Source organism: Erinaceus europaeus, chromosome 7, assembly GCF_950295315.1.
Source record: "Erinaceus europaeus chromosome 7, mEriEur2.1, whole genome shotgun sequence".
In the NCBI taxonomy this organism is placed as follows: domain Eukaryota; kingdom Metazoa; phylum Chordata; class Mammalia; order Eulipotyphla; family Erinaceidae; genus Erinaceus; species Erinaceus europaeus.
Genome location: NC_080168.1, coordinates 19,914,089 through 19,930,540, shown reverse-complemented (window position 1 = coordinate 19,930,540; position 16,452 = coordinate 19,914,089). Strand labels below are relative to the sequence as shown.

At 42.0% G+C, this 16,452-nt stretch overlaps 1 protein-coding gene and 1 long non-coding RNA gene across 3 annotated transcripts in view; one reads left to right on the top strand and one right to left on the bottom strand.

The window, feature by feature from the left end:
• Nucleotides 1–5,829, bottom strand: part of BARD1 (BRCA1 associated RING domain 1) — a 76,975-nt gene extending 71,146 nt beyond the window's left edge. For both annotated transcript variants that reach the window (XM_060193952.1, XM_007527941.3), the window contains exon 1: nucleotides 5,274–5,829. In XM_060193952.1, coding sequence (XP_060049935.1) covers nucleotides 5,274–5,416 — 143 coding nt within the window. In that variant the 5' untranslated portion in view covers nucleotides 5,417–5,829. The remainder of the gene's footprint in view (nucleotides 1–5,273) is intronic.
• The window catches only part of LOC132539392 (uncharacterized), a 30,331-nt gene continuing 18,914 nt past the window's right edge, over nucleotides 5,036–16,452 (top strand). The window contains exon 1 of the long non-coding RNA XR_009550646.1: nucleotides 5,036–5,149. This is a non-coding gene — a long non-coding RNA (uncharacterized LOC132539392). The remainder of the gene's footprint in view (nucleotides 5,150–16,452) is intronic.

The window sequence follows — 16,452 nt, the reverse complement described above, 5'->3', positions numbered from 1 at the left end:
TGATGTCGGGCAGCTAGCAAATAGCAGAGGTGCAAAAAAAAAAAAAAGAAGTTACCCCCTTCCCTGCCTGTGGGTAAAGCGCCACTGGTCAAGCTTCATTCACTACTGTGTCCAATGTGAACAGAGAACCAAAGTGGAATGCAAGGTTAATTCTAAACAGTAATTAGATATTTTCTACCAAAAGGTTTTTTTTTTTTCTTTTGTGCCTCTAGGGTTATTGCTGGGGCTCAGTGCCTGCACCATAAACCCACTGCTCCTTTTCCCCTTTATTGCCCTTGTTGGTCTTTTAATTGTTGTTGTAATTATTGTTGTTGTTATTGATGTTGTTGTTGTTGGACAGGACAGAGAGAAATGGAGAGAGGAGGGGAAGACAGAGAGGGGAAGAGAAAGACAGACACCTGCAGACCTGCTTCACTGCTTGTGATGCCACCCCCCTGCAGGTGGGGAGCCAGGGGCTCCAAACGGGATCCTTTCGCCGGTCATTGCACTTCGTGCCATGTGGGTTAAGCGCTACCACCTGCCCCCTCCCAAAAGGGTTTTTTTTAAACTATGCCCCTTTACCTGTTAAAATGGGAGTTCGGCGAGCCACGGCCTGTGAGCCCAATCAAGTCAGTGATTTTTTTGCACAACTCTTGAACTTTGTCACAATTTTAAAAGCTATAAAAACAAAGCAAACAAAGAAGGTCTTCTGCCAGCTAAACCTACTTACTATCTGACCCTCTACAGAAAAAGTTAGAAAGCCAAATGTGTACCCAAACAACAACTCAGAAGAGCAGCAAGATGGACAGTGCTCTGCTTTGTCAGGAGCGCGAGTCAGATGCCAGCCTAGACCCCATGGCACTGAAAGCAGCTTTCTGTGCTGAGGTGTCCTTCTCTCTATCCAAAAAGCTGCCCAGAACTGTGAAGCCACAGTGAAAACCACAAAGAAAAAGAACAACTGTAATTTAGCTAACTCATCAATGATTCATATACATTTACTTTTAGTCACTGGAGTTTGTTAAACAGCAACTAGATGGGGTATAGTAGAAGTTTGGAGCGGGTGCTGTGAATGTAGGCCTTACCATGTATGAGATCCTGGGTTCCAGACCCAAAGCCACATTGGGGGGGGGGGGGGGGCGGGTAGCAGGGAGGTATGACGGTACAACTCCATGGATGAAGGAGCAGTGCTGCGGTGTGTCTCCTCTCTCAGTCCCCACTCTCTCTCTTAAAGTAAAGAAGGTGAGAATTTTAAAAGTCGGGACCTAGTCATCTGATGTCTACTTTCAATCCTTTGGCTCTTATTTATTGCTTATTTTAGGTAGAAACCAGAAAAAAAGAAAAGAAAAATCAAACTGGTCTTATTACACTGTGGTAAACCTTTATAGATTACTGGCATAGATTATTTTGTCTATTTTGCAATAGTTTGAGTTGCAAATCACTTATCAAGCAGAGACTATGCTATTTCTTACAAATACTTTTGAAAGGTTTATTAAAAGTAACAAGAGAGGAGGAGGAGGAGGAGGAGGAAGAGGATCAGTGCATCCCTCTAGTATATGTGATGCCTGAGATGGAATTCGAGACTTTATGCTTGAGTGCAGTTCTTTATCCACCAGGACACCCCTGGCCCCATCTCCACACCTCACCTCAGGCACAAGACTACACTAGTTTTATAAATCCATTAGCAACTGTCCTTTGACAGGGCCCAGAATACAGCTCAGCTCACCCCATCCAGCAGAGCACACACTTTACCACAAACAAGGTTCCAGATCTGAGCCCGAGTGCATACGAATATCATGAACAGCCCATGGATGGACAAGCAATGCTATGATAGCTTTCTGTCTCTCCCTCACTCCTTTCTCCTTCTCTAAAATAAAATTTAAAAAAAAGGAGAGAGAGAGAGAGAGAAACATAGGTTGCAGGAAGCAATTCAGCAGTGGTATCACACATGGGAAAAGCCCTGTGTGGGGACAGGGGTGGAGGTGGGGTTGCAAATAAATAAATTTTAAAAAGATTATTCAACAACAACCCACTTAACACAACCTGTATAATAGCATTTCATTGTTCTGCTCCCATAATAAAAATCAGGTTCTCAGGAAGTGGGTGGCTTGTTAAGATAGCTCAGCTGGTAGGGTCCTATTCTCTTATGCCTGAGATCCAGATTCAAGCCTCCAGCTATGACAAGGGAGTGGCAAGGCACTGGAGAAAGCTTGTGGTGCTATGTCGCCTCTCCCTCTCCCTCTACTTACATAGGTGGATACACAGATCAATAGATATCTGGAAGAAAAAAAAAGAAGTCTCTGTCTTTCTTAAGTGGTGAAACTATACATGCACCAAAAAAAGGACTCAAATCAGTCCCCAATGCAAAGAACAATACCCGGCACTTTGTAGGTGCTCAGTTTTGTTTTTTTTTTCCCTCCAATTATTAATAACAAATCCTTCAGCAGGAGAGGCGACTCAGCAGCAGAATTCAGACTTGCATGTGTCAAGTTCCAGGTTTGAGCTCCCAAACTTCATATGCCAGAATGGTCCATTAGTACATCTCTCTGTCTCTCTTTCAAAATAAATGTTAAAAAAGTAATAAACAAAATTCTTACATCAGGATGAGGTGAGAACTACTGTCACTCATGGAAAATGAGGCACAGAAAGGTTATATTTACTTGGGCCGCTCGATTACCTTGAAGCTGAGCTCTGCTAGTCTGATGCCATAATCTAAGCAAATCACTGTGCTGCTATTCTAGCACTTTCCATGCAGAAATATCCCAGCTCAAAGATGCCGGGCTAGCTAGCTTCGCGGGCGGGAGATAGACCACAATGGACTCATGGCTGAGCTGGGAAGCAGTATCTCTCTCTCTCTCTCTTTTTTTTTTTTTTTTAATATTTTATCATCTTTATTTATTTATTGGATAGAGACAGCCAGAAATTGGGAGGGGGAGACAGAGAGACACCTCCAGCACTGTTTTAACACTTGCAGTATCTCTTTATTCATGTGGAACGCAGTGCAATCTAAACTAAGCTATCTCTAATCACAATCCTGTCCTTATATATATACTAGACAAGCAGGGTGGAAACAGGATGTGACGTAGAGAGGGCGGAGCGAAAAAAGACTGGTGGAAATCAGGGTGTGACAAGGAGAGGGGGCGGAGCAAAAAGGGAGTATGAACCAGCAGGATTAAACCAATGCCCTGCAGGTAGAGCAATGTTTAGTTAACAGTGGTTATGTAAATAGAATACAGTGTTAAGCAGGGGGGATTAAACCAGTGAAACAGAAGGGGTTTTAGAAGCAGAATTAGAAGCATACCAACACAAAGACTCATGTTTGTCGGGACTCTGAAAGTGTGACTACAATTGTCTCTAGACTAGCAGTGACAATTTTAAAGTTCTTATGTTCAGATAAGTCATGTGTTATGGGGAAACACAACTCAATGTCTCCATGAACTCCCAAAAGTATTACTACTTTTCTAAGGAGTCTGATGGTGTCACTTGGTCACACCTTGTAAAGGTTCTGTAAAATAAAATTTAAGTGCAAAACTCTCTTGACAGTTCTTTTCACTTTTAAGCAAAAAGTCGTTATGCTATTAATACTTATAAACAAGCAAGTTCTGAAGGCTGGTAACCAAAGGGGAAAAAAAAAGTTAAAGAGAGAAATTCCACTGACATCTACCTTAGGGAGATATAGAATTATACCCCTGTAATAAATCCAGGAAGTCACAGCAGGTTAAGCGCACATGGCACAAAGTGCAAAGACCGGTGTAAGGATCCCAGTTCGAGCCCCGGCTCCCCGCCTGCAGGGGAGTCACTTCACAAGTGGTGAAGCAGGTCTGCAGGTGTCTTTCTCTCCTCCTCCTCTCTCCTTTTCTCTCTTCCTACCCAACAACGACATCAATAAGGACAACAATAAAACAATAAGGGCAAAAAAAGGGAATATTTTTTAAAATAAATAAATACAATCCTAAGATCAGCATTCCTCAATAAAGTCATGGCTGGAAGATGGATGAATGGATGGACACAAGATGAGAGAAAACCTGCCTAAGTCTCTCGAAGTAATGAAAAGACAGGGCTTTCCTTTTCTTTAAAGAAACTTTCTTGGTTTCTGTATTAAGAAGAGCTACAGGAAAAGTAGACAAGAAAACTAGTGTCTTCGGAAGGGATGAACTTTCAACAGAGACCCCACCCCACCCATGGTGTGTCCCAGTAAGAAGAAAAAAAGCAGCTGCAGCAAAAAAATAAAGAAAGAAGAAAGAAAAAAGAAAAGAAAAGAAAAGGAAAAAAGACTGGCATTCCCCAAGATGTTGGGAACCCAGAACAGAGTCTTCAGGCCAAAGAAATGAGAAAATGAATGTGAACTGGCAGGGCAGTGTCTCCCTTCAAACAACCCCCACCATCACCACCCCCCAAGCCCCCAAAAGCTCTCCCTTCTCCCCGACAAACACTGCTGGGAGGAGCAGACAGCCCTGGGTGTCCAGTTCTGGAGTGAGTGAGTGAGTGAGTTGATGAATGAAGTGAGTGAATGAGTGAAGTGAGTGAGTGAGTGGATGAACAAATGAGTGGAGTGAGAAAGCGGATGAATGAATAAGTGGAGTGAGTGAATGAGTGAGTGAGTGAGTGTATGGTTACGTGAATGAGTGAAGTAAGTGAATGGATGGATGAATAAATGAGTGGGGTGAGTGAGTGGATAGATGAGTGAGTTAGTGAGTGGGTGGGTGGGTGATGAACGAATAAGTGAAGTGAGTGAGTGGATGAACGAATGAGTGGAGTGAGTGAGCGAGTGAGCGGATGAATAAGTGGAGTGGGAGGGTGGGTGAGTGTATGGATGGATGAGTGAATGAGTGAAGGAGGTGAATGGATGGGTGAGTGAGTGGATGGATGAATGAAGTGAGTGGATGAACGAATGAGTGGAGTGAGTGAGTGAGCGAGTGAGCGGATGAATGAATAAGTGGAGTGGGAGTGGCGGGCGAGTACGAGTGAGCTAATGGCCTCCATCAGCAGGCAGCGCAGACATCTGCACCGCGCGTGGTGCTCGGAGGCGGGCCGGGCCGCAGCTCCACCCCCGGGCTCCGCGACGCGCTCAAGTTTGAAAACTCGCCAGTCGGCCGCTTCCGGGTGAGAAGCCAGAGGCGCCGCGGCCAGGAGGGGCCTGTGCGGTGCGGACTGGCGCCGGACGCCCGGGCAGGTGCGGACGACCCCCGGCCCGACCGAGGGTGGCCATGGAGGAGGGGGCCCGAGACGACCCCCGAGCCTAGGGGCGACCCCTGCCCCGCCGCCTTCCTCCCGGGAGCCCCCCGATCGGCCTTTACCAGCGCGAGCAGCGGAGAAGGTTCTCCAGCCGGAGCAGCGAAGCGCGGCTGTGGGCCCAGGCCCCTCGCCCCGCCGGCTCCATGGCGGGCCCCGGACGGGGCTCGTTCCCGGAGCGGACCCGCGGCGGGCGGCTCCCCGACATCGCCCCGCCTGCGCGGGGACAGGCTCCTCGGAGAGCGGGACACCGAAGAACTGGAGCAACCACTTAGTCGCCGCAGGCTCCGGTGGTTAGAGCGTCTCACTTCTGGCGGACGCCTGAAGGCGGGGCCGGCCGCTAAAACGCACGGAAAGTCCGCACGCTGACTCGCAGGATTGGCAGGGGCGGGGCCTCGAAAACAGCGAGGGCGGGGGGGCGGGGCTACGGGACACTAGCCCAGACTGTGGTGGGCGGGGCCACGGGAATGAGCCCAGAAGGTTGGCGGGCGGGGCCAAAGTGGCGCGCAGCGCAGTTGTCGAGGAAGGGGGCGGGGGCCAGAGAACCGCCCCTCTATCCTGGCGGGAAGAAAAAAAAATCAAAATAGCTTCCTGGGAAACACAAGTCTTCCGTGTTGTGGGGACCTGGCTCCAATCTGGATCTTGAACATGGCATCAAATAAGTCATCCGACAAGTTAATCTTTGACTGGTGACACTGTTAGGCCATTGTTTACTCTTTGAAAAGTGTCAGAAAAGTCAAATTCTAATAAACTTGGTTTACGTAAACTTGTAGAGATGCTGTGGTGTGTAACGGAATAATCGGGGATTTCAGGAGTCAACACTCCTATTTGTAATCCCATTTAATGTATTAAGTACGTGAACTAAGTCAAATCTTAAATTCTCTATTAGTTTCCATATTAAATGAGTTACATGTAAAATCATTAGTACTCAATAGTTAATATGAGAGTAATTATATAATCAGTAGTGCAATTGCGTTAGACTAGAAGAGTACTGAGCAGTCTTATCAATACTTTTGCTAAAGCATGATTTAATTATTATGAGAATAATGACCTTTTGGTCAACTACTTTGAAGGCCAAACAATTATTACTAGTCCATTTGTACAGTATGGTTAAATGAATTGTGATACAAGTGCAATGAGTTTTTTCTGTTTCCTCCTTTCTTCTACCATTTATTCATTAAATAAATGTGGCCATGATAAACACAAGAAAATACCAAGTAAAGTTACTCTCCCATTTGTAACTTCCCTTTCCACTTGCTTCTTCCCAACCTTGCTCAGGTTGCAGATACTTTAATTTCAATGGAGATGGGTTGTGTTTTGCTTTGTTTGTTTTTGTTCTGTTTTAGAGGATTTGTTAGAGAGAGAGAGAGAGATGTAATAAACCAGAGATCAATCTACTAGGCATCAAACTCAGGACCTTGTGCATATAAATCAAGCTCCCCGACCCTGAGTTTGGAGAGTCTATTATTTGTTCCATATCCATTTATGTCCATGGGTAAAAGATGGGTGGGAAATAACCAGAGCAGATCCAGCAAGATGGCTCATGTGGAAGGATACTGTTTTGCCATGCACTGGACCGGGGTTCATGCCCCAAGTACAACACTGAGCACTAAAGGAAGCTTCTGTATGATGGTGTCTTTCTCTCTCTTCCCCTGTCTTTCTGTGTTTGTCTTTCTGTCTGGACATCAACCTACAGTTGGCCCCAACAATGACAAAAAAAAAAAAAAAAAAACAAACTATACAGGACATTCTACATCAACACTGGATAAAAACTTTGAACTTTGGGGCGGGGGGTTGTCAGGTAGTGGTGCACCCAGTTACACACACATAGTACAAAGCACAGTGAGCCAGGTCAAGTTCAAAACCCCACTCTCCACCTATAGGGGGTCTGCAGGTATCTTTCTCCTTCCCTGTTTTCACCTCTCCTCCCCTTCCCTCTCAATTTCTCTCTGTCCTAGACAATAAAAGATGGGGGACGGGGGGGGGGGGAGAGCCTCAAGGAGCAGTATCCACTGCTCATAGTGGTGGCACCAAGCTCCAGCGATAACCTTGGAGGCAAACAAAAACAAACAAACAAAAAAACATTTTGAGCTCTGCTCCTGGAGGAAAAAGTTCTCTAGGGAAATCCAATCCATATATAGGCTCTTAGTAAAGCTCTAGTTAAGGGCACTAACACTATCATCTCCCTACTTTAAAAAGAACAAGATATCTCATTTCCCTTCCCAGGCCCCTGCAAGAACATTTTCAGTATATCAAAGTTTAGGTTTATCATACCATTTCACTCCTAGTCTATTCTACTCTTCCATTTAAGTAATATTCCCCAGTACCTTAGACTTAAAATTACTCATGCCAGCCCTTTGTAATACACCACTCCTAGGGAAAGCTAAGGCATTCAGATAATCTACTGTAGGTTTATTCATCCACCATTCTCTCTTCATGGCCTTACCTTCTCCCTTTATTCTGATTGTCATCTTTTGGGTCATTATCCTCCAAAGTCTGGATCTTTTACCAGATATGCAGGGTCAATATAATGGTGTTGAAGACAATCTGAAAGTGAATAGTTTTTTCTTCTGTTATGAAGTGTTTTTAGTAAGCAATAATTCTATATGGTCAATTAAATAAACTTATGTAATAAGAAAATCAGAACAAGTGGCCAGGCCATGGTGCACCTGGTTAAGTGCTCACATTACAACACACAAGGACCCAGGTTCAAGCCCCTGATCCCCACCTCGGGGAAAGCTTGAAGTAGTGCAAGTGTCTCTCTGTCTCTCTCCCTCTCCCCTCTCAATTTCTCTCTGTCTCTGTCCAGTAGTAAATAGATAAATAATATTTGAAAAAAAAAAAAAAAAAGAAAATCAGAACAAAGATAATACCCGGACTGTTATCACATGGAAATGTGAAGCTATGTCACTCATTGAAACTACACACTAATTCTTCTCTGGATTTTAATTGTGTCATACAGAGGAATTGACCACTTTGACTAAAGTTCATTCTCTTTGTCAGAGGTACATTTGGTTTGCAAGGACCTCTCTGGAACCTAGACATTCACCGCCAAGGCAGTTTGAACACCCTTGATAAAAGAGCAATCTACTGTGGATATTGATGGAGGGAATAGCCTTCCTCTGGGAATGTCATTAACATAACATTCAATTTAAGGTCACATACCTAAAGTAGACTTCCTCACTTCTTTCTGCACAAAGACCCCTGGTTTCATTTGCCCTTTTCCTAACTTTCAGTGTCTGTTTATTGAACTATTTGCTTTTATATCTTACCACCTTTCAGCCACCAAGTTGCAGACTCATTGTCACCACCCGAACCTCCCCTGGCAGACAGCCTCACCACTGTGTCCCAGAACATCACCTCTTCAGAGCCCTACCACAGTAGTGAAAGATAGAAACAGTCTAGGGACATGGATTGACCTGTCAACATCTATGTTTAACAGAGAAGCCAGACTTCCACCTTCTGCACCCCATAAAGACTTTAGGCCCATACTCCCAGAGGGGTAAAGAATAGGGAAGCTTCCAATGGAAAGGAGGGGATATGGACCTCTGGTGGTGGGAAATTTGCAGAATTGTACCCCTGTTATAATCTTGTTAATTATTAAATCGCTGATAAAAATAAATAAAGTTCTGGTAATAAGTTCTGTGCCTTTTTTTTTTTCAATTCAATATGGTCTCATGATTAAGCACACAGAGCTCTGAAGTAAAACACAACTCATTTATAAACATCTCCTTTTCTAAGATTGCTTCCACAGATCTGTTATTTAATCCATCTTGCACATTTAGGATGATTGCACAGAACCTTGTACGATTGTTGTGATAAAGAAATGATTAAATATGGAACTGTTCAAAATCTATAGTGTAATACAACCTGTGGAAATCCCTTCACAATGAATTGTGTTGAACATTAGTTTCTATATTAACATTTAACTCAACTAAGTGCACAACAATTTTTTTAGGAAAGCTTTTTAACATTTCTGAGCTATATTAAGTCACTGGTTTTATAACTTTCTTTTTTTTTTTTATGGAGACAGAAAAATTGAGAGGTAAAAGGGAAGCTATAGAACAGAGAGAGAGAGAGAGATCTGCAGAACTCCTTCACTGCTTGTAAAGTTTCCCCAGTGCAGATGTGGACCCAGGACTTGAATCCTGGTCCTTACAGCACAGGATAATGTATACTCTGCCCAGTATGCCTCAGCCTAGACTCTGCTTTATAATTTTATTTAAAAAATATTTTTACTCATTTATTATTGAATAGAGACAAAGAGAAATTGAGAGGGGAAGGTGGAGATAGACAGAGAGAACCTGCAGTCTTGCTTCACCACTTATGAAGCTGTCCCTCTGCAGTTGGGAACCAGGGACTTGAACCTGGGTCACTGCACTATAATGTGTGTGTTTAATTAGGTGCACCACCACCAGGCCCCCATACTTTATAATTTTCTTATGAAAGAGTATATATTCTCAAAGAAAAAAAGAAAGAGTATATATTCTCAGCAAGAAGGCTTTACTCATACTGCACCTATTAAAACAGATATTTGCTTTAGCAATTCCTTTGTAACTATGATACAATAACTCTGAAAGGAAGCTGGAACGCTATAATGGTCACAATCCTTTACATTATCACCTTACACAAAATATCTATCGGATTTTTTTTTTTTTTTGCTCCCAAGGTTATTTCTAGGGCTCGGTGCTTGCACTACAAATCTACTGCTCCTGGAGGCCATTTTTTTTTTCCATTTTGTTGTTATTATTTGTTTTTATTATTGTTGTCGTCATTGGATAGGACAGAGAGAAATCAAGAGAGGAAGGAAGACAGGGAGGGAGAGAGAAAGATAGACATCTTCAGACCTGTTTCACCGCCTGTGAGGCGACCCCCTTGCAGGTGGGGAACCCGGGGCTCCCACTGCGATCCTTATGCTGGTATTTGCACTTGGCGCCATGTGCGCTTAACCTGCTGCCCTACCGCCCGAACCCCTCTATCGACTTCTTCACACAATCCTTGGCATGATGTTAGTGCCTGTATAATAATAATCTTCTTAAGTTCTATTGATTTAACTTGGAGATTTTTTTTTTTAATTTTCTGCCACCAGGGTTATCTCTGATGCTCAGTGCTGTAGCCGACACTAAGATAGGACAGAGAGAAATTGAGAAGGAAGGGGAAGATAGAGAGGGAGAGAGAAAAAGCAACCTTTGCTGACCTACTTCACCCTTCTTGAAGCTTGCCCCCTTGTGGGTGGAGAACAGAAACTGGAGCACAAGTCTTTGCACACGGTAGGGAAGGCATGTGCTTAACCTTGTATGCCACCACTCAACCCTCAACTTGGAGTTCTTTAGAATATCGATATTTTTGAGGGCAAAAAGACATAAACAGTTGTAGAGTAATTTTATCTTGTATACTATAGATGGCTTACATAAAGCAAGCAAATGAGTGTTGTCATAACCTATCAGTCAATACCCAGCACCCTTGGATGTAAATAATGGTCTGTGGTCTCCCTGTTGATCATTGCAGTTGTTGTATGGGTCTGTATCACTCAATATTGACTGCAGTGATTGTGACATGGTGTATATTCTTCAGTTTGCAAGTATAGATACAGTTTCAATGTCACCTAGACCTTGGCATTTACTGAACATTTTTCCAAGCCTCTAAAAGTATTTAGATAATTTGAGATAGTTTCTAAAGAGATGTTAGCTCCAATTTTTGTGGGTATCTGCCAAACGACTGCCAGAGGATCCAAAGTAAATAGTCTAAAGATATAGTTGTTTTAACAGGTCTTTACAGCAGACAGCAGTAGTTTTAAAGGTTTGGGCATCTTCTGTATTTCCTGATCATTTGTCAAATTGAGTCTGACACAGATATTTCACTGGTCATTGTTTTTTGTTCAATAGACTTCAGAGTGCAGCCCATTCCACTGCCTTTTATTGCTTGCTATTTTTAAGGAGACACCTCAGAAGAAACCCCCTTTTCTTCTGTACAGTGTAATTACTGAAGCACATAAAGTGGTTATAGCAGGAATTTATCACTTTCAGGTGGAAATACTCCCAGCCAAATAAAAGATAGAGTAGGAATGCCAGAAGCAATTTATAACAGGCTCACTGACATTTTGTGTTGAGATGTACCCACTGAATAAGCATCAAGCCATAAATCTCTGTAAACGTGATTAAGGCAAGGAAGTTATTCTTTGAAGGGACACTAGAATAAAAGATTGCTGTGATGCGGAGCAAGAAAAATTGTATTGGCAAAAATCACCAAAAAACAGCTGTCAGAAAAACTTACAAACAGCTTGTTTAAAATTCTGTTGAATCCCAGCAGCTGTTTGTTTGCACATAAAATGTTCATTTAGTAAATGAGCATTGGCCCTAGTTTGGGTTTCATTGTGTTTCAAAATTTTGTCATCAATCTAGCCAAAAGCCATACAAAAGTTTAAATTTCTTTCAGAGCATAAGTGAGAAATATAACCAATATATTAAAGTATACCTTGCATATATCTGTACTCAATAAATAGGGGAATAAATAAGTGGTTGACTATATTTCATTGCCCTTAGAAAAACTAGTCAGAAGCCGAGTGATGGAGTAACTTGTAGAGTGCGTACATTACTAGGCACATGTACCTAGGTTCAATCCTTGGTCCCCACTGCAGGCGGGGAAGCTTCACCAGTGTTGAAACAGTATAGTAGGTATCTCTCCTTCTCTTTCCTACTCTTTATCTCTCTCCCTCTCTACTTCTCTCTGTCTCTATCAGAAAAACAGAAAAGGAATAAACAGACCATCCTAAACAGTGGCGTCATAGCGTAGGCACCAAACCCCAGCAATAATCCTGATAGGGAAGAGAAATCAAGGACAAATTATATTTCAACTTCTACCCCCCACGTGTGTGTGTGTGTGTGTGTGTGTGTGTGTGTGTGTGTGTGTGTGCTGTTTCAGAAGTTTTGCATTCTTCATAATGAATTGGTCTACTAGTATTGGTAACAGTCTTAACGATGTATTCTAGATTTTAGAAAACTGAATTAATTTTCAGGGTTGTATTTATGTGTTTTATTATGCAGTACTAGGAAATGAATTCAAGACCTTCTATATGTGTGATACTGCTAAACTGCCTGTCTCCAGGCCCAGTTTTTATTCTGAGGGGGGGGGGGGGAAGAGAGGGAAAGGAAGGAGAAGGGAGGGGAGGGGATGAGAGAGGAGGAGAGGGAGAGAGATTAATGCCATCCATGGTGCTGGGGATCAAGTCCAGGGGTTAATGTGTGGTGAAAAAAGTTCTCTACTCATTGAGCCATTTCCTTAACTTCAGTTTTAAACTGAGGGGAGTCCAGCAGTAGTGCACTGGGTTAAGTGCACATGGCACAAAGTGCAAGGATAGCGTAAGGATCCTGGTCGAGCGTAAGGATCCTGGTTCGAGGTCCCCCCCCACCCGCAGCAGGGAGGTCACTTCACAGGCAGTGAAGCAGGTCTGCAGGTGTATTTCTCTCCCCCTCTCTGTCTTCCCCTCCTCTCTCAATTTCTCTCTGTCTTATCTAACAACGACAACATCAATAGCAACAACAATAATAACTACAACAACAATAATAACTACAACAACAATAAAAAACAAGGGCAACAAAAGGGAAAATAAATATTAAAAAATTAAAAATAAACTATGAGAGTTTATCACATCTATTCTCAATATTTAGTATATGCCTTTGTTTAGTTACTTCTCTCACAATCATGAAAATAATTTTTCATCTGTGAAGCAGGAATAGAAAATACCTCATAGAAACAGAAACCACACTACTGTTATGTGAATGAAATAAACTATGATATGGCCCACGAGGTGACACAGTATATAAAGTATCGGGCTCTCAAGAATAAGGTCCTTAGCTTGATCCAGAGCACCACATGTGCCAGAGTAATGGTTCTCTCTCCTTTCCCCCTTTCCTCCCTCATTGATAAACAAATAAATAAGCATTAAAAAAAAAAAAAAAGGAGTCCGGCGGTAGCGCAGTGGGTTAAGCACAAGTGGCGCGAAGAGCAAGGACTGGCATAAGAATCCCGGTTTGAGCCCCATCTCCCCACCTGCAGGGGAGCCGCTTCACAGGTGGTGAAGCAGGTCTGCAGGTGTCTTTCTCTCCCACCTCTGTCTTCCCCTCCTATCTCCATTTCTCTCTGTCCTATCCAACAACAACAACAACATCAATAACTACAACAATAAAACAAGGGCAACAGAAGGGAATAAATAAATATTTTTATATGAGCTAATGCAATTAGTCCTTAAAATCAGCTCTTAATATACTCTAGCACTTGTTTCTGTAAATCCTCTATATTCAAGAATAATAAAATTGGAAATTTCTTCTTAGGTAGTAAGAATCACAATGTCATTATGCATAGGAACTGCACAGGAAACCAGTGTGATCAAATTATTGTGTGTGAATGTATGTGTGTGTGTAAGTATAATTTTTAAAATGTTAATCTGGGATATTGGGAGGTGGTACAGTGGTAGAATTCTGATTTTGGAAACATGAAGTCCCATGTTTGGACCCTGGCATTGCACAGGCCAGAGTGATGATCTAGTGTCTTCTCTCTCTCCTTCTCTCTCTCTCTCTCTCTTTCTCTCTATCTCTGTGTGTGTGTCTTTCATGATATAAGTAAATCTTTAAAGTTAACAAAATAATTATAGAACAGTTTTCTATTTTTTTCCCCTGCCCCTGGGTTAGCATTAGGACTCAGTGCCTGAACAAGTCCACCTTCCTTGTGGCCATTTTCTTAAGAGCAGGTGAGAAGTAGGTAGTGTAGAGGGAGGAAGGGAGAGAGAGAATGGGGGAGGGGAGAGACAACTGCAGCACTTCTCTGTGGCTCATGAAGTTTCCCCTGCAGATGAGGACCAAGGTCTTGAACCTAGTTGTTTTTTTTTTAATTTCTTTATTGGGGAATTAATGTTTTACATTCAAGAACCTGTTTTTTTTACTCAATGTATGGTGTGCTATATTTGGTACACCCTCACATGACCCTCACTTTTCATTAAATCAGACACACAGTCAAATAGATATAGTTACACTTTGTTTATGGCAGTTAATCAGTTCCAGACTTTATTGTGATAACTGAATTTCTGCAAAGTAGGATTTTTTTAACAAATAGAATATTTTTGTAGTTAGGGCATAGAAAACCCATTTATAACCTCCTAAATACAGTTTTTAACATTATTAGAGCCCTCTAGACATGAAATAACATTCTTTTAACTTTGCTTCCTTGTTGAAAGCGACAGTAGCCTTTTCAAGGACTTTTTTTTTTTCATCTTTACAAATGGGTTGAATGGTAAACTCATTCAAGTCATAATCGCGGGCAACCTCCACAATTTTCTTGCCATCTTTGATCATATTCAAGAGTTTCACCTTCTCCTGGATGGTAAGCATCTTCCTCTGGTGCTTAGTTTCATTGTCAGAAGGCACATTGTCAGAAGCAGCACATTTAGAAGCCACTGTGGAGCTTAGATAGTTTCTCAGAAATCGCAAACACAAGAGCAAAGATACTTCCTATGTGGAGGGATGTAGAAGCTCGTATGAGAGAAACGCGCTTTGGCGGGCTTGGTTTCCCCACCCCTAATTTCAATATCACACACAAGGAGTGGCCGAGCGTCTGCACCTGGCGTTGAAAGATTTGCAGGGGTACTGGAATACATAGGCCTACAGTCTATACAGACAGTCATTTTCACTTTATTGTAATATTGGGGTGTATAATTGACCCAGACAACTGAGCACTCTGTTGTTTTCACTGTCTCGATCAACTTTTTAATGAATATATTTGAAAAAGCTGTGATAGAGTGAAGCGGCAAAAGCTGAAGCACCAAGTGGCAAGGGACGACTGTATGTAGCATCTGGTTTCAGTTTTTCAGAAGAGTTTATTTAATTTGGACTAATTACATAACCACAATGGTCACTCAGTAGTAGCAACACTTTAATCTCTCCATTTCACAGAATCAAAAAGGAACTTTGGACTGTCTACTGTCGAGTAACTATCACAAAGATACACAATTCAGAAGAGGAAGGGCAAAAGGAAAAAGAAAGAAAGAAAGAAAGAAAGAAAGAAAGAAAGAAAGAAAGAAAGAAAGAAAGAAAGAAAGAAAGAAAATCAAAGTTCAAGTTTTAAACAACTTCTTTTTTTAAATTTATTTATTCCCTTTTGTTGCCCTTGTTTTTATTGTTGTAGTTATTATTGTTGTTATTGATGTCATTGTTGGATAGGACAGAGAGAAATAGAGAGAGGAGGGGAAGACAGAGGGGGGAAAGAAAGACAGACACCTGCAGACCTGCTTCACCACTTGTGAAGCGACTCCCCTGCAGGTGGGGAGCCGGGGGCTGGAACCGGGATCTTTATAACGGTCCTTGAGCTTTAAGCCACATGCGCTTAACCTGCTGTGCTACCGCCGGACTCCCTTAAACAACTTCTTAAGCTAGTTTTAATCCATTCTTGAGAGATGTTGTTTAAGGCCAAATCAGTTGAAATACCAAAGTGCATAGTGATATTGAGCTCAATTGTATAGTGTGAGGTTACAGAGAAAACTTAAATGCTAGCGTCTCCCTTTAGAGAATTCTTTCACATAAGACTAATGCAAGCAGTAATACACATGATCTGAGGCAGATTATAATGACGTTCAGTTGTGCAGTGTACATATATCATGGAAGGTCAGGGGAAAGAATGCCTAACATTGCTTACTAAAGACTAGATTCATCCTGGGTATCTTTGCAGAAGAAGTGAAAGGGGTAGTAAAGTCTTAGAAGACAGGTTTAAAACAGTAGAGAAAAGAGGAAGATTTCTTCTGATAAATAAAACCCTCTGAAGAAAGACAAAAATGATAGGGGAACAGGGACACCAATTTGACTAGAGCAAAGATATTAAATTGAAGCATATGAAATTACTGTTTTTATAGGTCAAAAAATGGTTGGATAGCAACAATTTTATCTGACTTAACCTAATACATATTAGATAGTAGTGATTACAGCCAGTAAAGAGCTGAATGCAATGAGGAACTCCTAGAATTTGGAGAGGAATTGGCAAACAGACACCTTCTCAGAGGGAAACTAGCAGGAATCAACAAATAATGGCTGTAATTATGATCTATTCATTTATGTACCCCAAGGGAGATTTGGAAATGTGTTACTTAGGTATTCAAAGAATAGTCCCAGTACAATCAAAGCAAACAGAGAAAAAAAAATTGAAGCATTCAAGTTTTTTTTTTTTTTAGGGCAACTTGATCTAGATAATGAAAACTTGTCG